The sequence below is a fragment of the Pseudochaenichthys georgianus genome, chromosome 16 (assembly GCF_902827115.2).
Source record: "Pseudochaenichthys georgianus chromosome 16, fPseGeo1.2, whole genome shotgun sequence".
NCBI classification, from domain to species: Eukaryota; Metazoa; Chordata; class Actinopteri; order Perciformes; family Channichthyidae; genus Pseudochaenichthys; species Pseudochaenichthys georgianus.
The window spans coordinates 30,294,432-30,317,085 of NC_047518.2; the positions used below are offsets into that span (position 1 = coordinate 30,294,432).

Here is a 22,654-nt window from a genome sequence, read left to right on the forward strand (position 1 = left end):
AATACAAATTACCCCCGCCATTACCAGCTGCAACATTAAAGTGATGCAGACATTAATGCTTACATAATTATAATCCAATAACATATTATGGAAAGGGAAAGTCTGTATGAGAACTTTTGCTTTTGGTACTTCAAGTATTTTTGATGACGATATTTATTTTTACTTAGTTAAGATTTTGAAGGCAGGACGTTTACTACAGAGTATTATTTGTAGACTGTGGTATTAGTACTTTAACTAAAATATCTCAACACTTATTCCACCATTGATTACAAGAAAGCAAAACAATGCAAATGTTGAAAGGTATTGACATATTTATTAATAATTAATTACTATTAACATTGTGAAGAAAGTGGGCCATGTACAACATATATTCACAAAGAACGTATTTACTTAATTAACAAACTGCCAGTGACAGTATCATTTAAACTAATATATTGAGGAATATTCCAAGGTCCATGTACAGCCTATTTAAATGTATAACATTTCTAGTTTGTGGCACCATGGGATTACAACACAGTACTCCTTTAACTTCATATTCTTCCCCAGCTCCAGGAGAACTCAAACTAAAGTGCTAACACACTGCTCTCACACACACACACACACACACACACACACACACACACACACACACACACACACACACACACACACACACACACACACACACACCCACACACACACCCACACACACACACACACACACACACACACACACACACACACACACACACACACACACACACACACACACACACACACACACTTTTAGTTAGAGAACTGCATCTCTTTAGAGTTAGGTATAGGTCCATTTTTTGTTGCATCCTCATTTGACGTCTGTACTTCTACATTGGATGCAGAGTCTACTTAATTTACAGTCTTTTCATTTGCCTCAGCCGTTACACTCTCATATTTCACTTCACGCCTCTGTGAGATCTCCCCATCCCCTCCTCGCTCCACTCTTCCATCTCTTAAACTACTAGTGCTGACCTCAATTATGACAATTTCCTCTCCATTTCCCAGTTGAAATAAGCCTTCCATGGATCCTCTGCCATCCTCCATCCTGCCAGTTGCAGCATGACAAGCTGTCCCTTCTTCTCCCATCATCCCCCCTTCACCTTCTATCAGAGCTATCATCTGCATACCTTCCTCACTTTCCTGCTCCATTTTGGTCTCACCACCTAGTTCGAACACGACCTGCTGCCCATCAAGTGGCACCAAACTTTGGGTAGGAGTGCAGGAAAGCTGCAGGCTGGTTTCTTGCCCATGGCTGTAGGTCGCAGCAGATGGCCCGTCGTCCTGTGCATCGGTGTGGAAATGAAGGACATAAGACTCTCCCTGGCCGCTTTTCTCTCCTGTCTGCGTCTCCCCCTGCTTTCCTTCACTCCATTCACGCAGAAGTGACATCATCCCTCCCTTATCTTCCCCCTTTGCTCCTTCCCCTTCTGTCTTGAACTGCAACACGAGTGATTTCCCCTCTTCACCCATTCCATCGGCCTCACCTGATGCTTCCCCGTCAAACTGTAACACGTATGAATGCCCACCCTCCTCCATATTCATCCCCTCTTTGGGCCTTCCTTTATTATCAAAACATAACACAAACTGTTTCCCTGTTCTTATGTTCCCCAAAGTGGTATGAGTAGCGGGGTCAGGAGTAGAAACTGATGTTGTAGTTAATGTGGTGGCTGGTGTAACCATAGTAACAGATGATGTGGGTCCTGAGGGGTCCAGTGTGGAGGCTGCAGTAATGGAGGATGAAAGGATTTGGACGGCAGTGCAAGATGTTGTGGATACAGATGATGGTGATGTGTTAGCAGCAGTAGTGATGGTGTTTGAGATGTTACAGTTTGTTCCTGACGGAGCTCCACCTGCAGTCTGACTGGCAGGAGCTGCTGGAGGTGGCTGAAGAGCAGCTTTGGGTTTGCGTCCCCGTCTGCCCCGAGCAGTCCGTGTGCTTTTCCCCAGTATGGGCTTGTTTAGCAGGGAGTTGGCTGGCAAAGTGTGCGTGGCAACAGGAGTGTTTGCATTGCTATTATTGTTGGTGATTATAAACCTGGTCTGTTGCTGCGATATGGAGTGAAAGGGGGATATCCGAGTCTGTGTTTGGTTTAGGACGGGCTGGAGTGCCTGGATAGTCTGAAGCACCGGCAGAGGCTCCGGAGCTGGTGGAGGGTGGTTACCCGTGGGGACGAGAATCCAGCTTGACTGGCTGTCATTGCTGGAGGGACACTGTACCAGGAAAAAGTTTTGTGGCTGAGACGGAGGTGGAGGTGGTGGAGGAGGAGGAAGAGGGAGGGCCGGTGGAGGGGAAGTGAGAGGGATGAGCTGCAGGCCGCTGGTTGTCTGAATCATAAAGTAGTTCTGGGAGGTGTTTGGGGGAATATTAAGTGCTGGTTGAGAAACAATCAGGCTGCCTTGGTTTCCTGAGGTTTCCAGGGTGATGGGGTTGAGCAGGGTGGTCGTGGTTGTTACTCCCCCAACACTGGCTTTCACAGCCACTCCATCTTTACCTACACCACTGGCGCAGGGCATAGGAACGCCACTGCCATGGGTGCGGATGTGCCTCTGCAGGTAGGAGTGCATGACAAACTCCTTAGAGCAGTACGGGCATTTGAAGTCCTTGCTTGAGGAGTGTGTGCGAAGGTGGAGCTGGAGGTTGGAGGAGTGTGTAAAGCTTTTATTGCAGTGTGTGCACTGAAAAGGTCTCTCTCCAGAATGGGTGCGTTCATGCTGATAACAAAACAAATTAGACATGAGAAGAAGGAAGACGTATTAAGATCACAATTTGTTATTTCCATCAAAAAAGTGAAGACTCTACATGAGTTCTTAGCTGAGACTGTGCCGGCATTACTGACCTGTTTCAGGTTTGACGTCTGGGAAAAAGACTTTGAGCAGATGGAGCAGGTATGAGGCCGCAGCCCAGAGTGCATCTGACTGTGTCTACGCAGGCAGCTGGTGTTTTTGAATGACTTTCCACACTCCTTGCACACATATGGCCTCTCGCCGGTGTGCTGCCGCAGGTGGTACTGGTAGTGAGAGCTCCATTTGAAGGTGAGAGGGCAGTGAGGGCACTGGAATGCCCGAACGCCTGTGTGTACCTGGGTAAAGTCATTGAAAAAGCGTATTGGTGTTATGTTTTGCTTAAGTTGCTCCTTTTTGAATGTAGTATTCAATTATTTTTACAGTAGAAAATCCTATCAATTTTTTTTAAATCGTTTTTTTCCCATAAGAGCCAAATGCAACCAAAGACTTGCGACCAGGAAACATTTATGTCAACGATGCAATCAACAGTTACAACTGTTATAACACTGTTTGTGCAAAAAAAGCCATCGAGTCACAACAAAGTGTCAGTGAGTTTTTCATTGACGGTATGTATTTTATTGCTTTCTTTCTAGCTGATTGCATAGTTGTGAACCGTTCTAGACTGCTGCATTCCCTGTAAACTACAAACATCATACGTTTTACGCTGACATCAATTATAAAATGTTGCTCCGAGGATAGCTCTCTAACTTGGAGCCTTAATTTGTGTGTCCATTTCTGTCAACAAAAGCCTTACCCTCTGATGGATTGAAAGCAGAGACGACCTTTTGAAGCTCTTTCCACACTCGGTGCAGCGGTAGGGCCTTTCCCCAGTGTGATCCCTCATGTGATACTTCAGCCCCGATGAACCTTTGAAGGCTTTGCCGCACTCTGAACAGCGGTATGGCCTCTCTGTACCAAAGTGTGCAAACAGAGCATCACAAATGTGAACATTTAAACTAATAATGGCAATTAATACAGTAATAAATGCAAGCATTGTAGTAATTATCATGGTAAAGAAGATCCTTGTAAGCGTTAACCAATTTGATATTGGATATATTGCCGATAGCTTTGAAGGGGGAATGCATATCATACCAAAACAAATGAACATATTTCCTGTTTCATATTGTCTTTTCTCCAGTCAAATCTCAATGTCTTGTGTCTGCCCTGCTATGGAAATACATTTACCTCCAACAAGAGCACTCTTGCTGGCTCCCGTCTTTTTGGGGGCTTTTGGCGGTTTGGCCGGTTGTACCTCGTGCTCCTCGCCGACAGCAATGATGTCAATATGGATCTCCCTCGGGCCTCCCTGCTGCTTGTCAGCGTGGCTGGGAGAGGAGGGAAGGGGGAGAGACAGAGAAAGGGAGGGAGGGCACACTATCTCAGCCTCAGCCTCAGCTAGGAGACGTTGCTCAGGCGTGTGGGAGTGTTGGTGGGTGAGGAGTGAGGAGAGAAGGGGGAAGGAGCGGTCGCAGGCCGAGCAGCTGAACTGGGAGCGGGACTGTGAGGAGAGGGAGTGTATCTGGAAAACAAAAGGGGAACACAGGAGGCACATATTATTCCAGGATAGAGAAATCAAAGTGTAGGATATAAATCTCAGCGCTCAATATTCAGTGCTGTCATTTGAATACCAGTGTTAGAAGGTCATTCTCACCAGTGATACATGTCTATTAAGGCCTCCACTGGTCTTGAAGCTCTTATTGCAGTAGCCACATGACAACCCAGCCCATGTGGTTCTGGCCTCTGGCTGAACGGTCTCCGAGCTCTGAGTCACCTCAGTGAAGCTCTGCAGCAGGTCATACTGGGCCTGGGAGGTGCCCAAATTCTGAGGACAAACCAAAGGGAAGTTACACATGAAACAAATCTTCAGATCCTAAGCACTTTATAGAGGGATTACGTATTATTTAGATTCATTAAAAGTAGAGTATGTAGACAGATAAGTGTTTTTCTAATTACCTTCAGAGTATGGCCATTCTATTCCATATCACATTAAACAGGATATGTTTTATTTTCTTTAATTGATTTCAAATATGTTTTTAATCAAATACCTTAATAGTATAGTAGTTTGTATCATTATCAAGGTTTAGTCTATTTTATTTTAATAAATATTGATTTCTAAGTTTCATTTAAAATGTTCTAATATTAACTGTTCTTTTTTCGACAAGTGTTTATCACAGATTTATGATGATTATGATAGCCGCATTAAGCAGGAATCTGGCTAGCAAGCTAAAGAAGGAGATCCCATTTATACCCCTACCTACTTTCTTCTAATTGGTCAATTGTTATTTAACCAGGTAAGACAGTCCTCAATGACAATAACACCAGACCCGTTTGAATTTCTAATCAAATTGCTGAATCCTCTTTTAAGGTAGTTCTATCAATCTCTTCTTACAATAATCCGTTTAATACTTACTGTATCTGCTGCCCCCGTCAGTCCAAGAAGCACCTCTGTTGTGTGTCCATTTTCAGCCGCTGTGGTCGTCTCCACCACCTCCTCAAAATCAGCCAGCAGGTGACCAGCTCCCACCAGCCCATCCCCAACCTCCATCCCTACTCCAGACCCTGCCTCTCCACCAGCACCGCCTCCCTCTGGAGCCATATGGTTGACCTGGTGTTCCTCTAGATCTGTCCGCGTGCCAAAGTTGTGGCTGCAGCTGCCGCAGCTGTACAGCAGCAAACTGGTACCGGTGTCTGTGCTCAGGTGAACCTCCGTCCCGATGGCCCTAGATGTGTACATGCCTTCCCCAGAGGAGGTGAGAGTGAGCTGGGGGAGAAGGCTTGAATTCTGTCCGGACGGGGTGGTCGACAGAAACACTTCTTCCATCCCCACCCCAACTCCATCAGTTCCCTCCTGGCTCACAAATCCCACCATGTCCGTCAACATGGACGATGTCACTTCCTCTGATCCTACCAAAATCTCCACTATCTCACTTCCCTTCTTGGCAGCACTCTCCACTCTTTCCCTCCTTTCCTCCTGGGTTCGAGTGCGAGTTCTTGTGAAGGGCGAGATTTGACGAATGCGTGAAGCTTCGTCCACACTCCCCGCAGATGTAGGGCCTCTCACCTGTATGGATCCTCATGTGCTGCCTTAGGTTGGTAGACTGAGTGAAGGATTTGTTACACACTGTGCAGGTGTAAGGCTTGAGACCAAGGTGGACGTTCTTGTGTCGCCGCAGACTGCTCGAGTTTTTGAAGGCCTTGGGGCAGGTGTCACACGGGTATGGACACTCTCCAGTATGCTGGCGCAGGTGATACTGGTAATGAGAGCTCCATTTGAAAGTCAGTGGGCAATAGGGACACAAGAAGGTACGCACTCCAGTGTGGACACTCTGATGGACCTGGAGACAGAAAGAGATGTGAATGCATCTGTAAGTGATTCCTTTTCCCTGAGGAAATCATTGTTTATAAAAATGCCTTTATTTGACATCTCACCTGGAGCAGAGAGGAGCGTTTGAAGGCTTTTCCACACTCCTGACATTTGTAAGGCTTCTCCCCTGAGTGAGACCTGAAAAATTGAAATATTTAAGAAGATAACCCAATGAATTACAACAATCAACAGATGTGACACATAATACATAGAAAATATATGCAACACTTTGTTTATGGTTTGTCATATACACTGACATAGTCTTGCACCATTTATAGCTGTTAATGGATTACACTACTTTGAGTTTTCCTCAATTTGGACACTTGTACCTCTCTCCTATTCACTTCAATACTGATGGGACTTCATGACGGTACAGTAACAGCATAACCATTGTAAAGGTGGTAAAATAGTTCCATTATGGGTACCGTTGGTGGTAGAGCAGAGCAGAGGAGCCCTTGAAGGCCTTGGGGCAGAGGTTGCAGCGGTATGGTCTCTCATTGTTGTGGCTCCTTTGGTGATGGGTGAGCCTGGAAGACCACCTGAAGCTCTTCCCACAATCCATACACAGGAAGGGATGGTCCGTCTGCTCGGGCTGCTGAGGTGGGTCCGGCATAGAGGACGCAACCATGTCCAGAACCACCTCTACCTCACGTTCTACTACTCCCTTGTCTCCCTCCACCATCTCTTCTCTGTCCCTGTTGTCCTCGCCATCCTCTCCAGAGCCAAGAAGGGATGAAGGGAAAGGAGAAAGGGAGGCGGTGGACTGAGATGGTAAGAGTTCTGCTTGGACCACCAAGGCCACAGTGTTAGCCATTTCCAGAGTAATCTGGCAGCAGATGAGGGGTGTTTCTTGGCAGCAGGTGTGGATCAGTTTTGGGGCAGTATCATAGCTTTTCTTTCAGCTTTCCTTCATTCATGGTTTATTTCCATTGTTGTTCTCCCTGTCAGCCACTGGACACATCAGCTGTCCAAAGTTGAAGCTCAGGATGAGTCTGACAAAGAGTGAAATGGAAATAAATACAGTATAATTAGTTGGTAATTCCTGGTGAGAATGCTCCCTTTAAATGCCCCCACCTTCCCTCCAGTCTCTGAACCTGCCCCCCTCCCTCCCTGCTGTCTTTCCTCTGGCAATCAGTCCGATTCTGTCCGACCCCGCAGTGCGGTGCTTACTAGCAAAACACACAGAAGCTAGAGCTAGGTTACACATGAAGCTACTCCATAACTATATTCAAATGTAATCAAACCAACAAAAACGACGCACAGAACATATCAGTGTTAACAGTATCAACAAATACAACTACTGGCCTTCATTTAAAGCTAAACTAGCCTCCATCAGTGCGTAAAATCGTGGTTAAACCGCTCGATAAAGATGTGCATAAATACAGGCTGAAGCAGTACTCACCGGGCATCTTTAACTCATCTTTAGCTATATTGTTGATATTATAATAATGGCAAAAGGTACTGCAGTGCTAATCCACACAACCTTAACAATAAACACAGCGCATACTAACAGCAGTTCTCCACCCGATGCCGCCTCCTAAGAACAGCGAAGGTGATTGGCTGTTAGTCACAATAGATGCGCTACTACTATTGGTTAAGAGCTTCAACAGGCAGATTGACGGCTTAAAAATATATTTTTTAACTTTAAATTGAGAGTAAATAACCTATCGATGTTGTGCCTAGACTACTACATCTCAAACATTCATCTATTAATCTTTTTTGTTACATTAGCGCACAGACTTCTGGGTAACGTAGCATGTCTGCCCATCTGCCATAATTGACACTAGATGCTATAGGTCGATCACGGTTTTCAAAAATATACTCAAGTTCATTGTGCACATTCTTTAGTATTTATTTCACCAAGGCACATATTTCACATTGAGGCCAATCAGTGTGTGGAAGAGGCATCTTGATGTTATGACAATAATTTAAACATGATGGTATAATAATAGTAAATAAGAATACAAACTGTATAAAAGTACAAAAATAGTGGAGACTTGCTCCACTGCAGCACAAATAAATAGTTCCACCAAATTACTTAAATAAACAATCAATACTGTAACAAATACTAGAATAGGAATGAACAAACATTATAGTGATAAAGTTGGTAAAGTAATCTACATTATAATTTTAGAAAAACAACAAAATACACAAAAGCGTTGTATACAACAATTTACATTCTTGTACACGTATGTACACCTGTACAAAACATAGTGTCACAATACATAGTATTTTAAGGCTTTGGGTGTATAACTATCAAAAACAAACTTTTCTTCCCCAAAGCACAGGTTCAAAATCAGCCATCTGACTCATCCAAGAGGTTAATCCTGACAAGTTTGTGCAAAGGATCTAATCAGGTCCATCAGTGCTCAACAACAGGGCACATTCATACAACTCAACCACAACCTCAAATGTGCCTCCCTATGCAGAATGCGAGAAACAAACAATAACAATAGAGAGTAAAACAGAAATTATTCACTTATCTTTGATACCATTTTACATTTTTATAAAAATACAATTAATTTCAATGTATACGTTAAGACATGGCACGCTTAACATTGTTACTATAAGGGCACTATATATATAAGATCATTGAAAACCTTGGCTTTCCCATATGAATAATACATCTACTGGAAGAATCATTGGCTAAAGAAATACACAAATGCAAAGTAGATTAATTCAAATAAAAGTCAGGAAGTGCTACTGTGTTTTTTTTGAGGATCAGTGAGACACAAGACAATAAAGAAAGATTACAGAGATGTGGGCAAACAAATTCACGTTAATACAGAAATAAGGATAAGAGTGACACATTACAACTTTTAATAAATAAAATTAAATAAATTACTAACAGTTAATAAATAAATAAATACATAAATAACAAGTTCATTTACAAGGCCTTTAGGAGAGAGTTTGGGGAATCTTGACATTGTAGTTAAACTGGCACTTTTTATAACAGAAATCTTGAAGGTGTTGGCAGCTTGCGGCAGTATAGCTTATCCTTATTGGCTCTGATGGTGAAACATTCTTCAACACACATGTCGTAGTTTGAAGTTTGGGCCTTTTAAGGGATGCTAAAGACTACAGTGCACACTGACATGGTCCTAATTCCTCCTTGGCTGAGGCGGAACTCCATGTGTCCTCACTGTCGCTGCAGCAGTGTAGTTGAGAGGAAATAAATGGAGCTTTGAGCGTCATTGTACTGCAGTGACTTTGGGCTTGAGGATAAGGAATGCTCTGTATGCCCAATCACAGAAGAGCTTGAAGTGTTGAAGAAGCTCATGGGTGGACTGCAGGACATCAAACTGAAAGGGGAGGTGAGGGGGGAGGGAAGGGGTCGCCTGAGTCAGCCTTGGTGCTTCAACTCTCAGCATCTGGAGGAGAGACAAAGGGAACAAGGATTAGGAAACAATTTAATTTAGTACATTTAGGTATTAGAATACAAGTCCCAGCTAATTGAATATGATTGAAAACATTCTAGAGAACTGAGAAGTATAGGGGGAACTGGCTTTACCTGACGGTGAAGCAGATTGCTGAGAGATTTCATTTCTCTGATCATCTCCACCAGCTTGGGCAGCGCAGGGTGGTGGTGCTTCTTTGAAACCCTGTTGAGCCACTCAAAGTGATGCTCGTACAGCTTCAGGTCAGCGTGCAGCTGAGACAGTGTGGGCTTCAGCTGTAAACAACACAGACACACTTAGAGACAAAGCATGGGTGTGGCAAGATGTAACAATGATATAAACCAAACAGCCTCTCACTTCATGCACACACACACACACACACACACACACACACACACACACACACACACACACACACACACACACACACACACACACACACACACACACACACACACACACACACACACACACACACACACACACACACACACACACACAAATAAATTATCAGAGCATTACCTCAAGGTTGGTGAGGTCATTGGCTGATCTGTTGCTCATTTCTGGCAGAGACCTGAACCTGTGGGGCTCCACGTCTGAGTCAAATGCATGCTCCCTCTGAAAGAGAAAACCAGACACAGAGTAGCCCGTTAGTAATTTGCATCCGAGCAATTTTACTCATCCTGACACAAGTCACGGCACCATGAGGAAATAATTAGTCTAGCACCTCCATCGGATGACTGTTTTCTGTGCTTGGAGACAGTAGCTCCCACTGAGGGGAGTGTGGTTGATCGGGTCACTGTGAGTTCACCCACATTCGGCCTCCCCAAATGTCAACAATAAGAGCAAATGCTCAGAACCCACAGGATGTTTTCTCCAGGGAGCGAGGATAACAACATATGCAGTGACTAAGAAAACTCCTAGTGGGACAGACAACACAGGGCTGTAGGGAAACTCCAGGGTCACAGCTATAAAAAAAGGGAATGACGCAGTACTGCTGCCCAGAGTTGTGTTGTAAACTACAACCAAACAGCAGATGTACTGCTAATTGTGTCCACCAGAGGGGGTTAAATAACCTGACTGCAGGTTCTACCTTACAAAGGCAGCTGTGCTCATCGGTAACATTTTAGCATTAAAGATGAGACTCAGAAATTAATGGGGGTAAATGGAGATGACTGGTGTGGCTTGCGTCATTGCCAATCACTAGAGGAACATAACAACATTAGGATGATGAGTGCTGAGAAATGTTTTGTGTAAACAGGTTGTGTGTGCCTGATGCTTCCTTAACCTGTTATGCAGTGTCCATACTGTTTGCCTCCAGTTGTTTATGTTGATGTTTTTAGTGATGAATGTGCCACATTGTCTGCCATGTCTCTCCATCAAGCTTTCGTAAGAGCTCACTTATGTTTGTGGTCCAATGTTTTGACTTTGTTGCTTTTGTCAACTTACATCCCTTGCTCCCACCCTCTCCTCTCTCTCTCCCCCTTTCTCTGTCTCATACCAGGTGCACAAGCACATGCAACATCTCGTGCACATGCGCGCACGCACACACACACACACGCACACACACACACACGCACACACACGCACACACAGACAGACAGACACACACACACACACACACACACACACACACACACACACACACACACACACACACACACACACACACACACACACACACACACACACACACACACACACACACACACACACACACACACACACACACACACACACACACACACACACACACCACTAGCTTGTCATCTAGTTGGCTCTCTGATCTCTTCATCTCTTGTGGTTTTTGCTCCATCTTCCTCAGCCTTTAATTCTCCCTCTTATCCTTTATTTCTTGCTCTCTCCATCACAGATCATGACCTCACCCGACATAGTATCCAAACCTTTTTCTTCCTGAATGCAAATACTGGAATGTGATAAATCTTTTTCGATTTTTATCAGGTCACTTTGCTGTGGCGACCGAGAGCAAAACACTAAACACCGCACCTACACAACCATGAGTATTTACAGAACCCACAATGAACACACACACAGCCACAAAAATGCATACACACAAATGCATGCACCCATATACACATTTGCACCCATACAGCGAATGCATGCAAACACACACTGGCCAACCAAACACACACACACGCGCACAGTTATGTCGGAAAAAAACCTATATAGACCTATGTGTGTACACACTGATTTTTCTCTCTTTAGAGCATCAGGTTCATTGCGTTATGCAGGGACTTTCCATGGATTCCCATTTTATTTATCTTTCCAAACGTTGTCCTCTCTTCAGTGGAATTCCGCACAATAAGGGAAAAAAAATTAAAATAAATCATCCATGTAAGTGAACCCTGTCTAATACTGTCCCCGTCACCCTTTGATAATGCTTGTTTGTTCACATCTGGAACCCAGGTTACAGACCTCTGCTACACAATAGCCTGTAACATTGTTTTAAAGCAGCAATCCCACACACACACACACACGTACAGAACACACTCACACCTTCTGAACCCTATCAACTGACCAAGACTAGAGAGAGTATGTGGCTATTTTTGGTTTCATCCTCCGAACAAAGGAGTTTAAAGATTTGCATAATGCAAAAATAGAATCTAGATCAGTCTGTGTTACCAAAGATCCATAGCTATGATCCCGCTTTCTTTTCACCTGTTAAAACATAGTGTTGATACACACTTACCAGCTGGAGGCTGGAGCCAAATCTTAGCCGTGTGTTCTCAAATCTGATTTTCATACCGACTTGACTGTCAACAAAATAAGATTTCCAGCCAGCTTTGTCAGATCTGTGCACATTTTATTCAGGAGAAAAAAAACTCCTCCAACTCCATCCTCGCTTCCAGAGTCTAGCCGCAGAACATAAACATGTTTCTAAGTAAACAGGCAAGTGATATACTTTGTTGTCATTTCACACATGGTATGCCTAACTTCGATGGAGGCTGGTAAGGTGTTGATTTGTTGTTATAAATTAGTTTTAATGGGAGAACTGATTCCTAGAACTATGTTTTGCATTTTGATTACCTTGGCCACATCATGTATCCTGCTCGACCATCACTGTATATGTGTGCTTATTCTCCTTAATTCCATAAAACATGATATTAATTATATTGCACCTGGCCTTGCCACCAAACTTCCTGCTACCGCCACGAGTCAGGTGACCGGGCAGACCAGGAGGTTGCTGAGTCAGACCTCCCCTCCCTACCGGGTCCAGTGTGGATTAAAAGTGAGATCACTCAGTCAAATCTCCCCTGAGGCTTTATACTGGCTTGATCTAAGCATGCAACCAGTCTGTCATCAATGAAAGCTGCTTAAGTCAAACTCGTAAAGTCCTGAGAAAAAACCTAGTGTAGTTTCCACAACAGTGTATAGTGCAAAGTAAGTGCAAGTAACATTAACACCCAAATCCAATTAGGGAACGATCAATCAAGTGCATCCTCTTCCACTTATCAATTCAATTAGCACAGGACAGCCAGGGCCTCATTGGCCTTTCATCCAATTAATAGCTGAGATCACCATGACGACACTTTCACTTACCAGCAGTTCTTGGGTGAGCTTCATTAGATTTTTGGTCTGATTGGACAGTTTATCCATGTCAGTGGGCCGCCGGGGTGGCACTGGAGAGGCAGGCGTGAACACAGGCAGATGAGCCAATAGCAGCGAGAAGAGGAGGGATGAGGAGGAGTCGAGCAGCACTGTAGGGGAAGAACAAAACGGAAGCAATTAGTGGAGGGCTGCTGTCATCTCGCCATAACGATAATGACCTCAGGCCACGACTGTCAGCTCCAGGGGAAGATATTGCACCATAATATAAACAATAGCTCCAGACTTGGCAGAGGTTTCCTCAAGAGCTTCAGTGTCAGAGTCATGTTTTCACAGGCTTGATGCAAATAATTAAATCATTAAAAAGACAGGCTTTGACATTGAATATCACCATCACTCTTTTACTATAAGCAACTGCAATGAATGCTGCTGATTGTCACACCTGCAACTGGATAGGTACGTGAGTTGGTGGTATAAATTATATAGAGGCAGCCAAGTCAACTCTCCTAACAGTAAGCTCATTCATTCTTTTCCTTTCAAGTTCAAATACAAGGTAGACTAAGTATTAAAAGGAAACCACAGCTGTGTTGAAATGATGAATGTTTGATAATTACAGGTGAACCACAAGAATCACAGCCAAAATAACACTGCAGGAGCATCTGAGCTGCCTGTCCAGTGTAACTTTTAAAGTTCAGGGATCACAAAGGTGTCCATGCTCACTGTCAAGTCAATTGTTTAGAATTAAATTGTACCATGAATACATATTTTAATTCAGCCTGCATATTAACGTCCCAATAGCTGTTAACAGTCACACAAACGTTAAAGACCCACAGTGTAATTAGATCATTTAAAAATAAAACAAAATATAAAAAATAAATATAAATTATAAATAGCATCTGAATCACTTATGGATAAAAAAAAAACTCACAAAAACACTTACATTTCATATTTGGTTCGGATCCAAGGGATAAACCAGCAATCAAACGGTGGATAAATAAATAAATAGAAAGTTAATAAATAAATTGAACTCCGGAAATTGTCACGTGCTCCGGTTTCTTCTTCGCAATCTTCAGTCAGAGAGAGGAGGAAAGTTGTCAGGACGAGAGAGGATGAAGGAGAGCTGAGTGATGACTGAGGCACTCAGAGAGAGTAAGAAAAGGTAAAAGAAATCAAACTTCCTGTCTTTGGTAAAGTTTGATCTGAGCCCTTGTAGTCTTTATGGAGTGCTGAAGGCAGAGAGACACTTAGACAGTTTGGAGAGAGAGAGAGAGGTAACAGAACTGCAGAGAGGGATGCGAGTGTGGTAAGTCCAAATTTTGCGCGCAGTGAAGTGTTTAGGCTTGTTTAAAACTTCCTTTATAAAGACGTCGGGCCTATGACACATCGGCAGTGACTCACTTCATTCATAAAAACACACACACACACAGACACACGCTCCCTCTCTCTCTCTCCTCTCTCTCCTTCTCTTTCCTCCTCCCCTCCCTGCTGCCTGTCTCCCTTTGCGAAACTTAAAAAAAATGTTCCGTTGTTTTTTTTCTGTTTTTTTTCTTTTCTCTATCACTTTCTCCCGTCCTGTCCTGTCCCTATCTCCAGCACTTCCTCTGTCGCATCCCGCTACCTGCGCCTCTATCAGCCCCATCTACCTATTTTTATCTTTCCATCTCCAAATCTCTTTCCCCCTCACTCTCTCTCTCTATCACTGCAGACTTTTTAAAAAGCCCATTGTTTTCATATGTATCAGCATATCTTATGTAACCATGTATCATTTAGAGCCTCGTGTTTTACCTGTCCTGTCATTTTTCTTGTGGTGTAATGTACGTGTGCAAGGGTGACAAGTCACAGAAAGTGTGTTCTTGTGCGCGATATTACATTTATGGCAGAGCTCTTTTAAGCTACACATGCTACATTAACCCTGTAGCTAATATGCACAGCAAACACCTTTTCTCTATAATGTTTCTCTCCCTCATTTTCTCACCCTTGCTCTTTTTTCAGAGCCCCTCCTGAGACAGCAGCCTGTTATTTCCACTGCCCCCCACCCACCTCCTTCTCTTTTTTTTCACTCCCTCTCTCCCTCTCCAGGGTGAAGGAAAGAGTGAGGAGTGAGAGACGGATAGGAGCAGGAGAGAGGTGTTGTCCAGACCAGAAGGGGCCTCTGAAAGTGTTGCATAGAAACAGTGAGCGGACACACACACACACACCACAGGACATTAACACGGACACACACGCTTGAGGGGTGGGAGGTGGTTGGTGGGGTCAGCATAGCAAAACTCACACAACAAGGATGCAAACACACGATACATGCTGTCACAGAAAAACATGCTGGTCTAGTAAACAAAACACCAAAAAGATGCTTTCTACCTCAAAAACATGCAGAAACAAAACAGTTTATTATACACAACATAATTTCTCTCACACACACACACACACACACACACACACACACACACACACACACACACACACACACACACACACACACACACACACACACACACACACACACACACACACACACACACACACACACACACACACACACACACACACACACACACACACACAAACACAAACACAAACACACGCATAGTCTGGAAACACTCAGTCAGGTGCAGCAAAGCGTGGCCTAAAAGTTGCAACGGGCAAAATGAGTTTCCAGACATCGCAGGGGGACAGCTGATGCATCATACTGTACATACACTGTAAAACACAAAAGAGTCAATGGGTGTGCGTTTTCAACCACCTGTGAAAAACTTAGTGCAAATATTGCAAATGCAATGAAAGATGATAAATGTGGTGAGACAGAAACATCAGATCTGTGTGGAGTGAGGACCAGACAGTTTGTGACTGGCACAGTCTCATCTCCTTCCAGACTCTTCCCTAAAGTAGGGCACCTAACTGGAGAATGAGTACTTCCTATCTCTGTGAACCAAACATTCACAAACCGTAGTGGATAGAAACTTGATGTCCTGCACACTGTCTTGCATACTGACTGACTGATTGTTATTTATATGATGACAACTTTTTCAGTGGTCCGACCATTATGTATTGGCAGCATTACAACACTTTCATAGGCTATTTACATACATATGTACATGACAGCGCTGTCCTAATTGTCCAATTATCTAATCAGAGTACAGCAGAGATTGAGCTGACTGACCTTTTACTAACTCAAATCATGTGCGTCATAACAAGTCAGAAAATGGCATTACATAGATTCAAAAGATAAAAAAGTCACTCAATATAATAATATCAATAAAGCTTTTTGTTTTTGAATATTTCTGAACATTTGGATGCAAAGCTGCCTATAGTACTGAGATACAAACAAAGAGAGAGAGAGAGAGAGAGAGAGAGAGAGAGAGAGTGAATGAAGGGGAAGGGGAAGGGGAAGGGAAGAAAGCGCTTTTTGAGTCTGGGTGTGAGATTAGGAGACCCTTATTCACAGACATACACTCATGGTGTGGTTATAAAATAATTAGTGGTGGGCCATGCGCACAGCCGCACACTCATACACATATACACACAAAGTTGCCAGTCCGGCGGTAGGCCTACACAGACAAACAAACACCCCGAATGATGATGGCCTGGTGGCAGGGAGTGGGTGGCAGAGTTGTTGTGGTGGAAAGGGGTCATACTGTGTTTCTCGGGTCAACAGTAGACAAGAAAAGCATGAGAAGCAGGAGAGGAAATAGATGAGTGAGGTTGGACGTAGGGAGATATTGACACACTCGCTCTTTTTTAATTTCCCACATCAAAGGGCCGTTTGAAGACACAGCTGGGGAGAGAAGAAAAGAAAAGTGAAGTTAGTCACTCTCCCTCATTGCCTCTCATGGCTGCCTCTCATGATGGGGGTCTCCTGGGTGGTTCACAAGTCTTCTGTTAGGCCATCCGCCAGCGCTGATCACTCACACACCACAACACCGGGTGGGTGCCCTTTACGTGTGTGTTTTTAGTGTGTGTGCACGTGCATTGATGTCAGTGCGCAAACGTGTTGTGTATCTTTGTTTAGACTTTTGTTTTTGTGTGTGAGAATGAGCACACACTGGTGCATGCCTGTTGGAAAAGGGGGACTCCAGGGTTTGTGTAAATGGGTGTGCGTACAGTATATGTGTGTAATTATGGGTATGTGGTGGTATAAGTGCGGTGTCTGTATAACGTGCATGAGCATCAGTGTTTGTGTGTGCGTCTCTATGTTTGTGTGTGGCCTTCATATGCTACCCATTACATCACCAATCTGTGTAAACCACCATAGGAGGAGAAACAGAGAGAGACACTCAGACTACGACCTCAAAGACATCAGAGAGGAAGGGGAACCTGTGACAGGGCCTGCCAGGCCTCGCTGCCAGACAAACTTTACTCACACAAGCTTTGCTCAATTCGCTCATGCTTTACACTAGCTTTCCTGTGTGCCATGGCATGTATTCACACATTATTACGCAGGCTTCAAATCATTTGAATGCCTCACACTCTTCGCTCACCTTTTGCCGGCCTGTTAATCCACAGTCGCTCGATTCATTCGTTCACCATGGAGTCCCTTTAAAAAAAGACTGATTTAAATCAATTCAGAATGAGTATTACTGTAATCATAGTTTATTTATTTGACAAGGAAGAGCTTGAGCATGAATTGATTTTTTTATGATGGGGATTTTCCTCCACTGTGTACTTACGTGTTATGGTTGCAGTCTGATTATGAGAACAAACACCAAATTAGCCCATTCTGATGATGTGGGTTTTCCCATAAACCTTTGTTGCCGTGGGTTAATTTCCATGTCCAGGTGGGTGATAAAGTATTCATGTGGGTTTTAGGGTTAACCCTCATGTTCTGCTTACCTCAGAGTGTCATATGTAAACAGAGAACATGTTGGCCTTGACGCAACGCTGCAAGGGATTATGGAAGAAGGTGTAGTAATAAATTCATCATTTTTATGTTGCACCCTCATTTCCTGCAGGGAATTCCTGCAGGAACTAAGTAAACAGACGCGAAGATTACATTCAAATGGAAAGGGTCCGACCTTTTACTGTTAATATTTACTCTTCTATAACCGGACACTTTCATGTTTCCCCATGACCTCCTCCACCTCCTCCTCTTCTTCTTAGTCATTCTGTCCTCCATTCATTCTCTCCAGCTCGCTGCCAAGTGCGTGCCTCCCCCTGGGTATCCTATCTGGAGAATTGTCATGGTAACCTTACCCTAACTCGCTACCGCCATCATCCCCTAAATCCCAATTCTCCCCTGCGTTTGCCCCCTTACTAGAACCTACGTCAGAGAGCAAGTGAGTGTGTTTATAGTTTAGGGGGGTCGAGAGAAATAGTGACACACAGGAGGAGGCTTCAATCATTGGGCAATAAAGTGACGTCTCTGACTCTCTTTCTCACTGTCAGTGATCAGTGTTAAAGTGCTGTTGTCCTCTTACAAAAGGATATATGACAAGAGACCCTCCTCTCAAGCTTCCCTCCACCCCCCCCCTGCTGGCGAGTCTTTAGTTGGAAATACTCCCCGTGGACCTGATTTACAAATGATGCGTGTCAATTGCTCTCTTCCTCTTCCATGTGAGACCCACTGGGGCAGATATGGCTGTTGTGCATCTGTTGCTTTGGCTTTTTATTAGATCATTAATGAGGGACATTAACCGGCATCATTACTGCAGGTTTCCTCCGCTGGCTCAGCTCACAGAGCCACGCAAAGGGCAGGATGCAGGGATGAAAGGAAGTGCATGAGGCAAATGTCTCTCCTGGCAGAAACTTGGGGGAGCAAAATGTTTAAATCAGCTCTCTATTAAACACACATTTACAAGGCTCATTTTGTTTGGAAACCAAACTCTATGGCATGTGACAAAACGCAGTGCGTGTGTGTGTGTGTGTGTGTGTGTGTGTGTGTGTGTGCGTGTGTGTGTGTGTGTGTGTGCGCGTGTGACAGCCAGACTCGGCCGAAACTCTCTCCTCTCTGACTCTGCGGTGCTCACCTGCTCACGTTTCCTTTTGCTCTCACCGTGGCCAAGCAGTTTTTGCGTCTGCCAGTGAGGAAATCGCTGAATGAACTAGTTGAAGCAATAGGTCACAGACAGAGTGTGAGAAGGAGAAGAGGAAGGAGAGGGGAGGGGGTTACAGCGAGCAACCCACGCAAAAGGAACTTTTTACTGTGCAAACACTCTTTTCCATCTCCCCTCCATCTCAGACTGGTGTTAATGCACTGGAGAGCCCAGGCCTGTCTCAGAGCTCCCGCTCGCCTCACCCCCATTCTCAGTCGCCCTAAACATTCTTTCCTCCCCTGTCATTGCGCGTCCTGTCTGCATCCCTCTCTCTCCCTCCATCTCTTCCTTTTTTTAATGTACTTCCCCTCAGCTCCCCTCTTACTTTCTCTTTCACACTCTCTCTCGCTGCCACTTCACATCCCTCTCTTGTTTTCTGTGGTGCGCAGGAGGATCAGTGAAACATAAACAGTACAAGCTTCAAACAATCAAAGCACATGTAAGCAAGCTCTGAATCGTTTTCATCAACCGGCTGCAATTTCTCTGAAACAGTATTCCTGAAGAGAACTTTTATATCAAAGTGGACGAGAGGAAGTGAAGGTTTTCCTTCTGGTGCATTCCTAAGAGTGCAGAATAGTTATCCTGGAAACATTACTTCCCTTTTCAGTCTTACAAATTACTACATATGTGTGTGCCCGTGTGTGTGTGTGTGTGTGTGTGTGTGTGTGTGTGTGTGTGTGTGTGTGTGTGTGTGTGTGTGTGTGTGTGTGTGTGTGTGTGTGTGTGTGTGTGTGTGTTGTGTGTTTGTGTGTGTGTGTGTGTGTGTGTGTGTGTGTGTGTGTGTGTGTGTGTGTGTGTGTGTGTGTGTGTGTGTGTGCGTGTGCGTGTGTGATATGTATACTGTATCAGTGCTGACCACTACTTGCCGGCGCGCCGTGAGTCTGCGTCAGCCACACACTGAGCCTGTTGTCGTGTTATTCTACGGAAGCTGAGAGCTGCTGACAAACGCAGGGGAAACGGGGAGGGGTTTGTGTATGTGTTGGTGTGTGTGTGTGTGTGTGTGTGTGTGTGTGTGTGTGTGTGTGTGTGTGTGTGTGTGTGTGTGTGTGTGTGTGTGTGTGTGTGTGTGTGTGTGTGTGTGTGTGTGTGTGTGTAAGGGCAGCGGTCCTGGAGAGACGATGGGGAAAGTGTGAGAGGAGCGGGAAGACAAAAGGAAGAGTGCTTGTGTGACGTCGCTGTTTGCCCTACTGAGTGACTTTGTCAACGTGATGTGACCTTAGTCACATGGGGGGGTGGGAGGATGGCCTTTTGCAGATGGATGGACACACACGCAGACACAAACAAACTTGAAGAAACACACATATGCTTACGTCTGTAAGACGGTTCACACTAGCATTTAAAACAATTTATAACCCTCTGCCCCCCTTTAACCTGACATGGCCGGGCGGCTTCTGTGAATGCTGACGCACATCAGGCCCCTTCATCACTTGCCATTCATTAAATTAACACTCATTACACGCTGACAATCGTAAATCAACCTCCTACAACAATGATAGCAGATAACACAACTTATAACAGCGTACATGGACAGCTGTATTGATTCTACCGTCATTCCCCCGACCACTTCCTGTGCGTCAGCCATGCAGAGTGTGTAAATTTCATCATAACTAAGAGCAAACACAGGAAAGGAAATTTCATATCCTTATGTCGTCACTGTTTATGTTTTGAAACACTGTACATACATTAGGATTGGGAAGCGGCGTACAACGGTTTTTGAGGCATAGTTTATTTGAAAATGTTTGGAAATCAAAAAGTCTTCTCTCCACATTTAGTAGGCTGAGCTTTAACCACACAGGGAGGGGAGGCGGACCTCAAGTTCACTGAAAAGTCAGCCTTAGTTTGAAGTGACTTTGACTAAAAGCTGTGCAAACCCGGCACAGAAGACACACTGTCTTACTTTTTAGATTGAAGTTTCTGCAGTTGTTGTCGTAATGCAGTTTATTTATTTTTTGCATTCTTTTGTTGAAGGAAAACATTTACTGTAGATGTTTATATAAACTGTGAACTATCTATCCTTCATCCTTCTTGGACACACAATATTATCTCAGGAATAGTGAAAGCAAGATAAGGAAGTGATGTGTTTTGCGTGCATTCTTTGTAACCACCATAATCATTATCTCCAGCGTGACGGCCATCTTTTACTTGGACATCTATGATCTGCGCTACCTGTCACAACCTTCACTTTTCTGCAGTTTTGTTTTCTTGATCTTTGTTTATTGTGGGAGCTCACCAACGCGTAGTTTCTTGTGCAGTTAGAGAACCACCTTTATCCTTTGAGGACTGTGACTAAGAGGAACAACATGAGAGTTATTTTAATCTCTCTGTTCATGTCCCCAATCTTAATGTGCACATGACCCCCTGCTGTTACAAATCATCCAAAAATGGCTTCTTTGGGAGATGTTTAAATGCCTCACATGTCTTCTTTTATCAATAACAGTCTGTGAGTCAATGACTTAGAAATGAAAGCTATCCAGTTTATTCTATTTTTGGCACAGAGTTCACACACATTGCCATTACACCCCCACCACCACTGTCGTTTTCTGTCTCCCCTTTTCTTGCTGGCTCCTCTTCCTTGTTCATCAATCAAACTGTCCATTCTCATCAGAAGGTTACTGCTGGATGTATGAATGGTGTCAGTTGGCCTCAGCGCCTGCCTTGTATTACGGACGCCCTCGCATCTGTCTGGACCCCCGGTAGTGCCAGGAAGCATGCCAGGAATTCAAGGAATGGCCCAGTGAACGATTAGAAGGAAATTCCCCGCAGCAGAATGGACTAAATGCCCAGAAACAACAGGAGCGCGAACAATCACTGGGTATAAATGAAAGGGATGATGACAAAGAGTGGGATTGGAGGAGATGGGACAGGATGCCTTAACAGACATAGGTCTAGGGTTGACACTAAGACAACACACACAGTGACAGCGACTATCATTGGAAGACTGCTGACGAAGGTGGATGAAAAGCAAGGAATGAGATGGGATGGGATGACTGGAAAGAGATAGGTGAGATGGTCATGGAGACACAAGCCAATTACCATAGAAAAAACACGGTGATGCGATGGAAGAGAACGACTGACCAAAGATAGCGATTCTTAAAACAGATTATCACCCCTATAGGGTGTTGGGCGACAGCGAGGCACAACAGTGGGACAGGAAGCGATAGGGGCATGTCACAGGAAAGGCAAACCCCTTTAATCAGACCCTGATTCGGTGACAGTGAGTGTGAAGACACATATTTGTGGCTGGTGAATCTTTGGGTTTGACTGACAGTTCCTCTTTATGACTCACTTACCCGGCTTTTCTACTGTCTCCTTATCCAGATTAGCATTCCCTCTACAGTGACCTGCTAAATCTGACTTTACCTCAGCATCCACTAACAAGTCTTCCTCCTTATTGTCTGGCTGCTGGTGCTGATTTGGGGGCAGCCGGTCGTCTGTAATTGTTTGGAGCTGCTAAATTGCACCAGGAGGGATTGGATTACCTACCACCATGGTAGTCCCCC

The 22,654-nt window shown here is 44.3% G+C and overlaps 2 protein-coding genes across 2 annotated transcripts; both read right to left on the reverse strand.

Moving 5' to 3' along the window:
- Window positions 1-316: 316 nt before the first annotated feature.
- On the reverse strand, window positions 317-7,697 carry znf628 (zinc finger protein 628). The gene is given in 10 exon segments (XM_034103087.2): window positions 317-2,727; window positions 2,853-3,095; window positions 3,554-3,708; window positions 3,985-4,318; window positions 4,451-4,621; window positions 5,210-5,728; window positions 5,730-6,134; window positions 6,229-6,301; window positions 6,589-7,155; window positions 7,566-7,697. Coding segments are annotated over 9 exon segments (4,152 nt in total). The 5' UTR covers window positions 6,978-7,155; window positions 7,566-7,697; the 3' UTR covers window positions 317-864.
- Window positions 7,698-7,990: 293 nt separating this feature from the next.
- Window positions 7,991-14,436, reverse strand: il11a (interleukin 11a). Its single transcript, XM_034103095.1, has 5 exons — window positions 14,069-14,436; window positions 13,123-13,280; window positions 10,084-10,179; window positions 9,675-9,836; window positions 7,991-9,534 (listed from the first exon to the last, which is right to left on the reverse strand). Exons 1-5 carry the CDS (start codon window positions 14,073-14,075, stop codon window positions 9,355-9,357), a joined length of 603 nt encoding a protein of 200 aa, XP_033958986.1. The 5' UTR covers window positions 14,076-14,436; the 3' UTR covers window positions 7,991-9,354.
- Window positions 14,437-22,654: the final 8,218 nt, after the last annotated feature.